The sequence below is a fragment of the Pelmatolapia mariae genome, linkage group LG20, assembly GCF_036321145.2.
Source record: "Pelmatolapia mariae isolate MD_Pm_ZW linkage group LG20, Pm_UMD_F_2, whole genome shotgun sequence".
Lineage (NCBI taxonomy): Eukaryota > Metazoa > Chordata > Actinopteri > Cichliformes > Cichlidae > Pelmatolapia > Pelmatolapia mariae.
The window spans coordinates 17832818-17846523 of NC_086244.1; the positions used below are offsets into that span (position 1 = coordinate 17832818).

The 13706-nt window shown below is 40.9% G+C and overlaps 1 protein-coding gene across 1 annotated transcript; it reads left to right on the top strand.

Annotated features, from left to right (window-relative positions):
- The first annotated feature begins 2468 nt into the window (after positions 1-2468).
- Positions 2469-12058, top strand: nt5dc2 (5'-nucleotidase domain containing 2). Its single transcript, XM_063463667.1, has 14 exons — positions 2469-2916; positions 4871-5055; positions 5149-5223; positions 5326-5381; positions 5465-5558; positions 8193-8321; positions 8750-8810; positions 8904-9006; positions 9112-9213; positions 9334-9415; positions 9561-9647; positions 10484-10624; positions 11037-11101; positions 11455-12058. The coding sequence occupies exons 1-14, from the start codon at positions 2541-2543 to the stop codon at positions 11714-11716; spliced, it is 1818 nt and encodes a 605-aa protein (XP_063319737.1). The 5' UTR covers positions 2469-2540; the 3' UTR covers positions 11717-12058.
- Positions 12059-13706: the final 1648 nt, after the last annotated feature.

Here is a 13706-nt window from a genome sequence, read left to right on the forward strand (position 1 = left end):
GATTCTTCAGTAGGTGTAAATGATTAACAAATTTGACCAAACTGAAAAAGACAAAACCTAAACACATTTTCCATTTATACTTCCATTATATTTTGATTAGTTTTGTAAGTATACAATATTGTTTCTTCTCCTAAATTTCTAAAGTTCACCTCTTATTTTAGTTTAGTTTTAGTTAACTATATGTATCTTGGACTCGGATAACCTGTAGTCCTGTAGTTACGTAAGTCAGATTTAAATCTAGAACTCATCAGAACTAATTAGAAACAACAGACAATCAAGTTTCCTAATCTCTTACAGATGATTTCCTCAAGGATGGAGACGCATATTTGGCAGCAGACTTTCCAGTATTTTCAGCTGGAGTGTGTATTCAAGGCCCACCCGCAGAACAAGTTTCCAGAACTCTGTGTGAGAAGTTAGGACAAATAAAGAGGCTGTTTATATAGAAAATCTATACAGGAAAGCAATCGGCGCATGTGTTCTGAGAGAGAAATAAGGCAAATAAATATAGAGATTAAATGATAAACAGGGTCCAGGATGTCAGTAGTTAAGCTCACACACAGAGGTTATGTAATAGAGGAATGAGAGAACACAAATTTAATCCTGTCACTTTCTGCACTTGCTTAATCCAAGTGCTTCCCGAGATTTCTCTTGTTGTCAAAATGACTTTTGCTTCTCTTCATTTTTGTGGCCTCTTTTGAAATTCCTCTGGTTTTGGAACAACCATGTCTTTAAGCCACCCATCAACTGTTTTTTGGGTTGCATTTTGGGTTTTTTTGTGGTGTTCAGTTACCATTTTCCTTTAAAGTAATAAGCACAGTAAATCAGCTTATGTGTGAACAGTGTGGTGTTTTTATCTGGATGGAATGCAGAAGTCTTCAGAAAGTGTATGTTAAGGTGGGAGTGGAAAACAGCAATCCTTCCTGTTTGCCTCGGGGTCCTGGGTGCTCACAGGTCAAGCAGCGGTGGCAGATTGCAGCCAATCACCTTCTCAACACAGCCAATGATATGCAGGTCTCCAGTTACACCCTGATCCAGATGTCAGGGTGTAGTCTTGTGATCTTTGTTTTTTGGGGATGGGGGTGATAGTAGAGGCCTTGCGCTGGTGAGGTATTGCACATGACTCTCTACACCGTAGCGTTCAGGTCAACATAAGCTGGAGGCAGAGACTGCTTGTCTCTTAATGGTATTTACAGGGGTTCTAACCTTTTGAACTGGCTCTTGTCACTCGTAAGAATGCAGAAAGTCTTTATTGTGATAGGGGAGGAAGGGCCTCTGAGTTGCGCAGATTAATGGCAGCCGGGCTTGAGAGAATGGTGGGTGTCACAGAGGGTGGTGCCAAGACTGCCTTTTTAGTTTTTCAAACCAATAACAGAACACATTAAGGTCATTTGGCAAGTTGTCAGTGGACTTGAGGTCTTTATGTTTGAAGTCGATGACAGAAGCTGTCATTTACATTCACTAAACCTCTCTCGCTATCTCGCTAAACCTGTAATTTTCCTATGGCTCCTCACCAACCAGCTTAGCTCTGAACCACCGTGCATCACTGTTTAACTCACGTTTGGGCCTTTTGGTCTACAGCACTCTTTACAGAAGCTACAGCAGGCCTCTGTATACTTGTCCAAGAGTGACTCATCATAGTCCAAGCACAAGAGGGGCCTCCCCCTCTTTTTTTTTCTTTGTTGTGCTCCACTAAAAGTCTCTGCGAACTCTAGAACAGAACAGAAGGAAATATTCACACGTATCCATGTTTATCCTTCAGTTGCAAGTTTCTTTAAAATGTAAGACTTTGGAAAAGATTAGTTATAATGCTCTGGTTTTGAAGAGAAAGTTTGCATTTTAAAAATCAAATATGCATTTTGTTTTTGCAGTTAACTGTCCGGGGGAAACTGCAAGAAAACATATAAATGCCGCATTTATCCAATACTATGTATTGCAACTTTTTGTGTGTTTGTTTTACTAAAGTTTCTCACATTTTTTTTTCCCTCGAAGAGCATAAATGAAGCATTTGCACATGTAATTGAGGCAGATCCCCGCACACCACGAAACTAAAATACACCAAATACTCATAGAGCTGCACGCTTGTGCGGAAAAACGTTTTCCTGCAGGGTTTTTACTTAGTTGTTTTTTGGGGGGGGTTGTAAAAAATTTCCGCCAAGACAACAAAACCTCGTTTAGTTTAAAATGCACACTGTCCAAAAACAATACCCAGCTCTCGGAGAGGATGTCTGGCAGAACACCCATTTACCTCATATATGCAAAGCACAAACGAAAGAACATGATGTGACTGCAACTTAAAGAAAACACACAGAAGTCACGCTGACAACATGTTTTCTCATGTGAATTTGATCACAGATGCAGAGAGTTCCGCGCTTCTGATTGGCTGCAGGAATCGGAGTACCTCCCTTTTAAATGGAGGGCCTCTCGCCCGGGGCGTGGCCACAGTGAAAACGAGGGTATATGTTTATCTGTTTGCTAGCTTCAGCTTCCAGTGGCAAGCTGGCAGAGGTTTTTAGGAATGGTAATTATAACGCGTCGTAAAAATGTCTTTTAAAACAGTGGGCACATTAACACGTACATTATGGGCAAGAGGAAACAAGACCCCTCCTCTGGCCAGATCCCCCAGAGTGAACAGACTTTGTACCACATGCAGGATCTCTGGAGGAAAAAAGCAGGGCCGCGACAGGACAAAAGAGGAAAGTTGCGGCTCAGATTCGGACAGACCAACTGGCGACGCTCCGTCACCCAGCGATCCACTTCACAGATGCACGGCTGGGGACAAGAAGCGAGCCAAGGAGCCGCTGGGTGCTCCTGGTGTCTGTGGTGTGAGGAGACGCTCTTTCACGTCCACCGCAGCTCCAATGGATCAGATCTCGTACCTGTGGACTCGCTACAATGACATGAAACGGCTGGTTCACGGTAAGCAGAGGGCCCCCCCAGCCCACCACCCCTCCTTTTTTTGTCCTAACTGGGGCCCCCCATATCGCGGACTATACGGTTATCCCGCACGTCACCGTGGCAGCCGCTATGGTTCTCTGTTGACGCCGAAGACATTTTGTTCTTTTAGGGATTTCGTTCATCCTCTTTCTAATTTAGCCACAGATGGCACATTAATGCCCTGTGTCACACGCATGTAGGATAAAGTTTTGCACAACAACCTGTTTAAGATGCTTGTGAAGAGGAAGAAGCCGGGCTCCATTTGTGCTCACGCGTCAGTTCCTCTGTTTGGCAACATTTGTTCTCGAAAACAACCCAAGTGGCTGTTGGGGAACGCTGCACGTACACTGTGCGTTTGTGTGTCCTTCTGAAACATGTGTTTGCGCTGAGCATTCCGCGATCCAGCCAAATGCGCACTCACCATTGTTTAGGTTAGGGCCGGTTAACCACAATTTTTAGCGTGATTGTATGTCATCGGATGCATTCTGTAAATGATCTATGTCCTATTTATATTAGCGGTTTTGGCATGCAGGAGGCACAAGTGGGCGTTTAAGCAGGTCCCTGCAAATGAGGCATGGAAAAATACTATATGAAAAAAAAGAAAGAAAAAGAGAAAACGAACTTGGGGATTTAGGGTCGGTACAGGTTGTCTGTGTTGTTATCAAATGCACTGACATGCACGTTAGCTCCATAATATTTGCTTTTTGGTTTTTTGTTTATTTAGTTCACGTGGGCCAGCCCTGCTTTGCATGTGCAGAAAATAATAATAATAATAATCAGAATAACTGTCAGTCAGCAGCAAACCTGGAAGCTGTGCATTTGAAGGAAGAGTACATGAGCAAAATAAAGTATTAAAAGTAAAGGAACTCTTATGCAGCCTTGTTATAGCGATGTAAACAGCAATGTAATGCTGCATGTGGGCACAGTTTGGTTTATTTAAAGTACTTTTATATATTTCTCGAGTGTTTATTCTATAAATATGCGTCACGATTTAACTCCAAATGTTATCTTGATTTACAAAGTAGGTATAGCTGCCAAATAACTGTAGTATAATAACAAAACGCAGCATCTCCCTCTGAAGTGTTCTGGAGTAGAAACATGAAGTAGTGTAAAATGAAAACACTCAAAAGTGTTTAAGACCAGAAGCCTTTTTATATACGCGTATATATAAGTTTTTACTAACATACTCAGTTTAAACCACATTTTTTGTTCTCAACATGTTGGGTTTTAATTAAAGCTGGTCACGCATTCTCAATTGGAAATGCGGTTTGTCAGATGCAGTCTTTTGAAATGTGACTCAGCATAGAAAGAAAGGTATTTTGTCTGCTCCCAGCAGCAGCCCTCATTGAACTCTGTCACTACAGAGGGGCCATGCCCCACTTTTAGGTCATGTGTGACTCAGTCCTGTGCTCCTGCTGCAGCCAGCGCTGGAGTCCGTCTGTGCAACAAAATGTAAACTGTGTGTTTAATCTGTGCGCATGTTTTAGCTGTGTGACCGTACTCAAGATAGTGCGCAGATAAAATATGGGAATATTTTCAAAGGCGCAGTGAATGCTGTGCTGCCCGTTATTTTTTTCCAGGTTAAGTTGGTAGAAGATATAATTGTACAAAATGTTCTTTTGGGATGGCCTGAGCTCAGTCAAGTAAAGTGCTAGTTGACATCTTAGAAATGCACGTTGCACAACCTCATGGGCTTGCCAGCTAAACTGGACCGAAAACAGCAGTTACGTCTTTCTCCTCTGCAGAAGCGCACAATCATCAAGTTTCATTACAGAAAGGGTCGTTTACAGATTCCCTTTAAATTAAAACATGAGTCAGCTGTAATGAGCCGTCGTATCGCACTCTTAAATCTTGCTTATTCATTGTTGTTTGTTCAATTTGATCTGTGATTCTCAAATTTAAATGAGTCTTTCCCCGTTTGTCTTTCCTGCACTAGACCTGATCCCGCCGGGTGCGTGCAACCTCCTCAACTCCTCCACCATTTACGCCAACAACGAGGTCGACTTGGCTGAAGTGGACATCTATGGCTTCGACTATGACTACACACTGGCGCAGTATTCCAATGCGCTCAACGCAATGATCTACAACAAAGCCAGAGAATTCCTAATTGAACACTTCAAGGTGTGTTTTGCATCAGTTGTGTCAAACTTGTTTGCTGTAAAACTGATTTTTAAACACAGGCGTATTTAACCTGCTGGTTCTCCTGTTTGACAGTACCCCGAGGGCATTCGCAAGTACGACTACCTTTCTAACTTTGCTGTTCGGGGCCTTCACTATGACATCCAAAAGGTAAAATCTTTTAAACTACACTTTAACCATTGCAGGAGCATAATTGTGCATTTTCTCTGTGCAGCTCATGAAGTGAAACTCAATTTTTTTGCTCTTCTTTAGGGTCTTTTAATGAAGATAGACGCCTTCCATTACATTGAGCCGGGGACAGTGTACCGGTAAGAAATGAAAGATGGTTTAAGTGAATTGCGGGATAGTGTTATTAGACCCCAGTACATTAATTTGTGTTTGATGTTCCCAGGGGTCTGAGCCCAGTGCCAGATGAGGAGGTACTTCAGCTCTTTGGTGGGACCTATCATGTCCCCCTGCAGCAGGACAGTGGCTTCTATGGAAAGGTAAGAATTTTTTTTTTCTTTTAAAGTTTATTTTGCAGAAGAAACCTAAAAAAAAATAATTTAACCTCCTGAGACCCCCCGTCCTCATATGGGGACATTACAGTCTGGCTTTGACTTTTGCTGTGTTATGGTGTAAAATGAAGCCAAATGAGGACATGTTTTGTTTTGGGTTTTTTTGATGACTTTCTGTTCAAAGTTGATGCTTATTTTTGATCCTTATCATGTCAAACTAATCCCAAATAGCTAGGAGAATTTAAAAAGCACTCAAAACAGCAGCTTGGGTTTCAGGAGATTAAGAAATATATATTGATTTTAAAGTTAAAACACTCCAGCTAGACACTCCCTATTAGTCATATTAGTTCAATAGTCTAATAACTTTAAACCAGAGTTTAGTGGAGAGCTGTTTTACATTTATCACAGTTCTTGCACTTTGCCTCCAGATTTTTTTTTGTACATTTCCTCCCTGTGGAACATGTGTTTGTTTTGGCACAGATGTGAAAGTCTAAGTACTGCCGGATCAGCAAAATATTACAGTTTTATTTGGACCTCCACAAACAAGCAATTTGGGATTTAATCTGTTGCTGTACACAGATTTACCAAATGTCGGGGTTTTGTACGGCTTTAGCATTACATAAGTACCAAATGGCGAATTTTGTAATCTCTTTTTTTCCATTGTCGTCATGAATCAGTTGGAAGGCAATGTTCCAGTCCCAAAAGAGCTGATTATGAGAACTCTGTGTCTGTACTTTTTTGTTTTTTTAGTTCTGTACTCGTTAAGGCAGGGAAATTAGAAAGCTCTGCTGGGTCTGGGAGTCACCAAGCTTAAACTGACATGTTTGCTCATTAGGAGCAATTTGGGCTCTGTATGTTTTGACTCAGACTCGAATCATTTTCGCCCGATTGAACCTTTTAAGTGGTCTCCTGCAGCAGGAACAGTGCCTCTTTCCATCTGTAACAATCCTGTCCAAAATAGGTCTCTAATCTCATTTGGTGCAGTTGGACTCTCTTAAGGTACCAGCTTGGTACTAAGTTGGTTGGTCCTACACAGGACTCTTAAACCCATATTTTTTTCAATATAGAATGATATCCAATGTTTAAACTGATAAAATGTACCATTTTAAGAAATAAAAATAGTCTCCTTTTGAATTTAATAGCAGCACAACATCTCAAAAAGCTGAAAAACTTAGTGTTACTAAAATGAAACAGCTAGAGGAGTGTTTTGCAGTTAATTAGGTTAACTTTCAACAGGTCAGTAACAATTTCATCTACAGTGCATGACAACAAAAGATTTAAAGAATATGGATAAGTCTTTGTGCGTGAGGGACGAGGCTAAAAATCAATATCGGATGCCCATGATGTTCAGAGCCTCAGGCGGCACTGCATTAAAAACAGGCATGATTCTATAATTGGAAATCAGTGCATGGACTTGTGAACACTTCCAGAAATCATTGTCGGTGAACTCAGTTCACTGTACCATCCACAAATGCAGGTTAAAGCTTTGTCATGCAAAGAAAAGAAGCCATATGTGAACATGATCCAGAATCATCGCTGTCCTTTCCGGGCCAAACTGTTCTGGGGTCAGATGAATCAAAATTTGGAATTCTTCCATAATTCAGCAAGATGCATACTGCATCGATTTACCAGCATGGCTTTGTAGTAGAAGACTCTGGGAGCTGAACTGGCCTACCTGCAGTCCAGGCTTTTTACCATCTGAAAACATTTGACTTACCATTGTAAGAAAAATAAAACACCACAGACCCAGGACTTTTGAGCAGCTAGACTCGTATATCAGACAAGAATGAGACAGCAAAAATCCAGCAACTGGTCTTGTCAGTTCCCAGACTGTTTAAAAGAAGAGGGAATGTTACACAGAAGTAAACACAGCCCTGTCTTGACATTTGTGAGGCGTTTGGTGCCATTAAATTCAAAATGAACTAAATCTTTTGCTTTCTTTAAATGGCAATTTTTGGCTATGTTTTCTGCGTTCTCCTGTGAATAAAATGTGCGTTTATGAGATTTATAGATTGATTGATTGAAATGAGTAGATGTTTGTCACTTGGGGACAGCGTCAAAAATGTGGGACAACCAGTAACATTGGCTGTACTCATTTGTCATGTTAATTGTACAATAGCTTAGGACAGACGTCATAATGAGGGAAGAACTCTGCAATGAAGTGAAACGGAGCATTAAACAGTGCAAATTGTCCTGTACAGACATTGTGTTCTTCTTACGCATACTTTTTTTTGTGTCTTCCTCTTTTTGAGAGACTCTGCTGCTCTTCCCTTTCCTGTTTAAGCCAGCTTCTTAACAATCAGTATTCTCCCTGCATTGTCATTGCTGGTGGGCTTCTTGCTGCTGGCTATGTGACTCTGCTGCCTGTGTGCTGCCTGAATTCCCATAATTCTTCTTTCTGCATTGCCAAACTCTTGCGCAAACGGACACAAGCACAAGACGATAAATTTTGCATCATTGGGTAGTGCTCGTATTAAAAACCGCTCTTGATTTAATTATTAAGTTGTTCAAAGTACATTAAAAGGCACATGAAATGTTTGTTTGCTTTGTTTTAAACAAAATAAAGTTAAAATGTCATCTTGTGAGAATCAAACATTAACTTGCATTTTTTTCCCCACACAGGGACCAAAGGTGAAGCAGTTCATGGATATCTTCTCCATTCCTGAGATGACTCTCTTGGCTGTAGCAAATGACTTCTTCATCACAAACGACATCGAGTATGATCCAGTTCACCTCTTCAAAGACGTCTCTGTGAGTTATGATATGTTTTAATGTCCGTTTCAAAGTCTGGCCTCACTCTGTAGCTCATACCGAGGGAGCATAGGGAGATTGGATTTTTGACTATATCCATGTTGCGCGATTCATCAGCTGCGCGCTCAGGAATCTGCTGAGCTCCGGAAAAGTTTGCAATGGACTCTCTCTGGTAGAGCGTAGAACAATAACAGCTTTTCCTCTTGGTTCTGGGGTGGAAGGTTTTCAATTATACAGCACGCCCACTACTTCTTCATAATTTCTCCTCTGAAAATAAGCAAACTGACAGGTCATTAATCATTTCCAAATAATTGGGGTCTTTCTTCCCGTGTGACTGTAATTCAAACTTATCTCATAGTAGGGATCAAAGAGTACCCCGAATGTTCTGAACATATTGTGAAAAACATTCATTGGCGTTTAATCCACAGGAAGCAGTCGGCATGGTTCACCTCAAAGGATACATGTACAAATGGATTATGGAAGATCTCGGTAAGAATTCCTTTCATGTCTTTCGGTTTTGTCTGCGCCCTGCTACACAAACACCGGCAGTTCAGTTACTCGTTGTTTTTCTTCTCTTTACAGATAAATTCATTCTCAGAGGGGACGAGACGGATGCTGTTTTGCATCGATTGGCCAGCAACGGAAAGAAACTTTTCCTCATAACCAACAGTCCCTTCAGCTTTGTGTGAGTGACTTGATGGAGTCCACGTCTGCAGTAGTACACTCTGTCCTAATACAAAGATAAACACCTCCGCGCTTTGTTACATTTATGCTTATTGTCTGTGTGCAGCGATAGAGGAATGACGCACATGGTGGGGAAAAACTGGAGAGACTTTTTTGATGTGGTCATCGTGCAGGCAGACAAACCTCACTTCTTCACCGACTGTATCAAGTGAGTAACTCCTTGTAGTTTTTCAGTGTTGCGAATGTGCACCAGCATCCCTCTCATGAGATGTGGCACAGTCATGTCAGTGCTCCTTTTTAACAATCTCCAAAATTGTTGCTCCTACAGACCTTTCAGGCGCTTGGATGGTAACGGTGACCTTCGGTGGGAAAAAATCAAGAGTTTGGACAAAGGACAGATTTACAAACAGGTCTGTAATGAAAAAAGTGTTCATTCGCCTTTGTGGCATTTGATTTATTTAACTGCTGTGGTTTTTACACGTTGAAAAGTCTGCATGTTTTTACTTGTTGTGTTCTGAGTGTCTAATGAGTATGTGGTTGTTTTTATTGTTTCAGGGAAACCTATTTGACTTCCTCAGACTGACAGGGTGGCGAGGATCAAAAGTTCTGTACTTCGGAGATCATCTTTATAGCGACTTGGCTGTAAGTATCAGAGCATGGTGAGCTCATCATGATGAATTGCTGAGTCAGTGTTCTGCATGATGACTAACCCTTTGTGGTATAGGGATTAGCAGGAATTTTCCTGTGTTGGCTTCATTTGACGTCCTTGGTGTGCGATTTAGCAAAATGAGATTTTTTTTTTTTTAGCTTTGACGGTTCACATTATTTGAAAGATACACAAGTACAGAGTATGTGCAGAGATGCGCACGGTGCCAGATGCCATCTGTCTCCACGTATTGCACGACTCTGAAAGTCCTGAGAGGATTTGGGTGGGGTCAGAGCAGACTGTGCAGTGAAAATCTGAAACACTAGATGGCAGTATGAGCGCCACAATTTTTCATCAGAAATTGAGGACTGTTTTGTGTTACTGTGCAAAGTAAAGGCACACTGTATAAACATATTAACAGCTAATATGTCTGTAATCATGTATCTAATAAATAAGAGAGTAAAACATGGCAACATTTGTTGGATCTTCCAAACAGAAGACAGTCAAAGTGATTAAAAGAGAGTTATTGTGCTCATTTCCAGCTCCACACATTTATTCTGCTTGTTCATAGTTTACAACAATGCTTATTTGTAATACCTGGGGCTTTACTGCAGCTCTTGTTCCCTTTTCCATTTGAAATGGGCAATTTTAGCTTCTTTCTTTTGGCCAGTTGTCTTTTTGATAGGCAGCCTCTCACAAACAGCAGGTTTTAACAGTGGGTGGGTGGCGCTGCCATGCTCAGGGCACTTTAAAACATAACTAAATGTAAGCTGTTGTTGTTTCAGTTTATTTGTTGTTTATTTTCTCAATACGCTTTTATCTTTTGTTGCAGGACCTCATGTTGAGACATGGCTGGCGCACAGCAGCCATCGTACCTGAACTGGAGCAGGAAACCAAAGTGGTGAGCACAGACCGGTATGGAATGAACCTCACCTGGATGCAGGCTTTAACTGGCTTGATGGAGCGCCTGCAGGTGAGAGTTAATCCCTGGGCTGTTGGGACATTATATTCTGCTTGCACTCATGCATAGCAAACAGTCACATACCTGAAATGGTCTGTCTTAAAAATCCTGAGTAGCTTTTTGTCGCGCACGTGATAACATGTTGACAGAACACAATGTTAAAAGAAAAAAAAACAAACTCTTCAGATTCCAGCGTGAGAGTCCACGTGCTTACAGTCCTATTAACGTGTTATTGGATTGTTTGTAAGAGCTTAAACAAGGCAAAAAACTGCAGTTAGGACAACTTTTGAACTTTAGTTGTTGTTTGTCCCTACTGTTGAACTCAGACTCAACTTATCTAAGGGAGGAAATTTATTTTTTTTCCTTCTCCATATTTATGTTTTTGAAGAGCTAAATTTATTCATATTGCTCTTTAATGTCCTAGACACACAGAGATCCCGTGTCTAAACAAGTTTTTCTGGAATGGCAGAAGGAAAGAGAGGAACTCAGGTGAGTCTTATCATCTTAATCCCTGTCTTAATCTTTAAAAGCACCTCCCAGTGTTCCCAGTGATGTTGTTTAACAAGTCTGCACAGTACAAACACTGGCTCAAATTGAAAATTTCAGTTTTTGCTGTACTATATATCTCAGTTAAACCATCCAAATATATTAGTCCTACCTACCTTAAATGTGAACAGATATGATAATAACATTTGATATGACAGCGCTTGACCTACATTTACTTTTTTGAGGACTTTTCACTTCTCCTTGCTTCTACCACTTCTTGTTATTTCACAACTTTGACTACATATTCATACATGTACAATGTCATAACTTTTATCCCACTTTTTTTTACTTGCTAGGGTGATGACGAAGAACCTGTTCAACCCTCAGTTTGGCAGCATCTTCAGAACGTGTCACAACCCCACCTACTTCTCCAGACGCCTGTGTCGTTTCTCAGACATCTACATGACGTCTCTGAGCTGTCTTTTGAATTATGACCTCTCGTACACTTTCTACCCCCGCCGCACCCCTCTGCAGCATGAAGCTCCTCTGTGGATGGACCAGCTGTGCACAGGCTGCATGAAAACCCCTTTCCTAGAGGAGATGTCTCACATCCGATGAGAGCCAGAATCTCCTAAGTGACTGATAGGATTTTATTTTTTTAAAGCCTGGCAAACACTTGATAGCCTGAGGATGTCTTACCTAGCAGGGTTTCCTTTTAATCTAAGGAGAGGCTGCACAGCTCACTCCGAAGGGCACAGTTCTTTTGTTCAAAATAGTGAACACTTTCCCCGTAAATCCCCTGGAGGGTGCTGTGTATGTAGCTCATGTCCAGAGAGCATCTAAATACCTTGCGTTAAAAGATCAACAGACACTGTGGTTTCTTCCTGTATCTAACTGTGGAAGTCTTTCAATACAATGCTACGCCGCACAATTTAAACAAATAAAGAACTACAAGTTTTATTGATGGTGTTATTTTATTAAGCCCTTTGTATTATCTACCAGTGGGTTTCGAGCTTTGTTTGGGACACAAAGGGGCAAATCAGAAGTTCAAAGCACTCCTGTATTTATCTCTACACAAAGCACTCTGTCATGTGACTTGTTCTTCACTCTTTTGTCATACAAAACACTTTTGACAGCACACTTACCATGTGTGGACTTAAAAGCTCTTGCTGCTTTCACTTTGTCAGATACTTGCATATAATCCAACAAATGCTCCTGCTGTGTCCGATGCAGGTTCAGCACTCTTTACTGTTTTATTAAGGTGTTAGGTTGCCCGGTGGTGGTTGGCTCTATATGAAAGTAACAGTTCTTTCTCTATTAGGCTCGTCATTGCCCCTTTGATGTATCATGCTCGCATAAATTCCACTCTATTGCAACTGCATGAATTGACTTTTTTTAATAGGTAGACATGGAAAATGAACTACTGATTCTGAACTTTTTGTGCAATTTGTATATTGTAATAATAATGCATAGCTGTTAAAAACAGATGACTCGCTGAAGTTCAAACCAAGCATCAGAAGAAGGAAGAAAAACGATTTAAGTGACTGTTGAATGATTGTTGGTGCCAGAAAGAAAGGTTTGATTATTTTAGAAACTGCTACTAGGATTTTCCCACACAACCATCTCCAGGGTTTGCAGAGAATGTTCCAGATAGAGAAAATATCCAGTGAGCGGCAGTTCTCTGACAGAAGAAGGCTTTTTGATGTCAGACGTCAGAAAAGAAAGGCTGCAGCGAACTGATTGGAAAGGTAACAGTAACTCAGATAACAACTTACTCCACTCAAAGTATGCAGAGAAGCATCTCTGAACACTTAAAGTATCCAGGCTTGAAGAAAATAGGCTATAGCTGCTCACCAAAATTAGACAATAGAAGATTAAAAAAATGTTGTGTGGTGTGAAGAGTTTGCTGCAATATTTAGATGCTAGGATCAGAATTTGGTATAAAAAAACCCCACAAACATGAAACTTGGCTCAATCCTGCCTTGTAAAAGTTCAAGCTGGTGCTAGTGGTGTGGGGGATTTTTTTTTGTTTTGTTTTTTTGTTTTTTGCACATTTTTGGGCCCTTAGTACCAACTGAGTATCATTTGAATTGCACAGCCTACCCGAGTGCAGCATGTCCACCCCTTTATGACTGAAAAAACATTGAAGTTGGTTGTGCTGGCACGGAAACATTTGATGTAGTGTGCCCATTTAAACACAGAAGGCAGTTCCAGAGATTATGATTTGGTAGATTTAACAAATAGATGGATTCTTTCTATTCATTCAAACAAGAATGAAACAAAAAAATGACAACTAAGGAGTGCTATCCTGCTACTGAAGTGATTCAGTAAATGAGGAACATTTATGCCACAAATGCATTCAATTTTTTTAAATTAACAGTGCGGTGATCCAGTGTAACACAACCATGCATTCAAGCGAGAAACGATCTCTTTACATTGCACGGTAATCACTTAAAAGGTTCAGCAGAGTCTCCTTAATTTACAGGCTCTTTGTTCTCAGCCTTGTGGTAAGGAGGTAAGAGGTCTACCAGGCTAAAGGGGTGGAGTTATATAGACTTCTGGGTGTGTCCTACAGACCGACAGGGAGCAGGATACATGCTGTATGCTG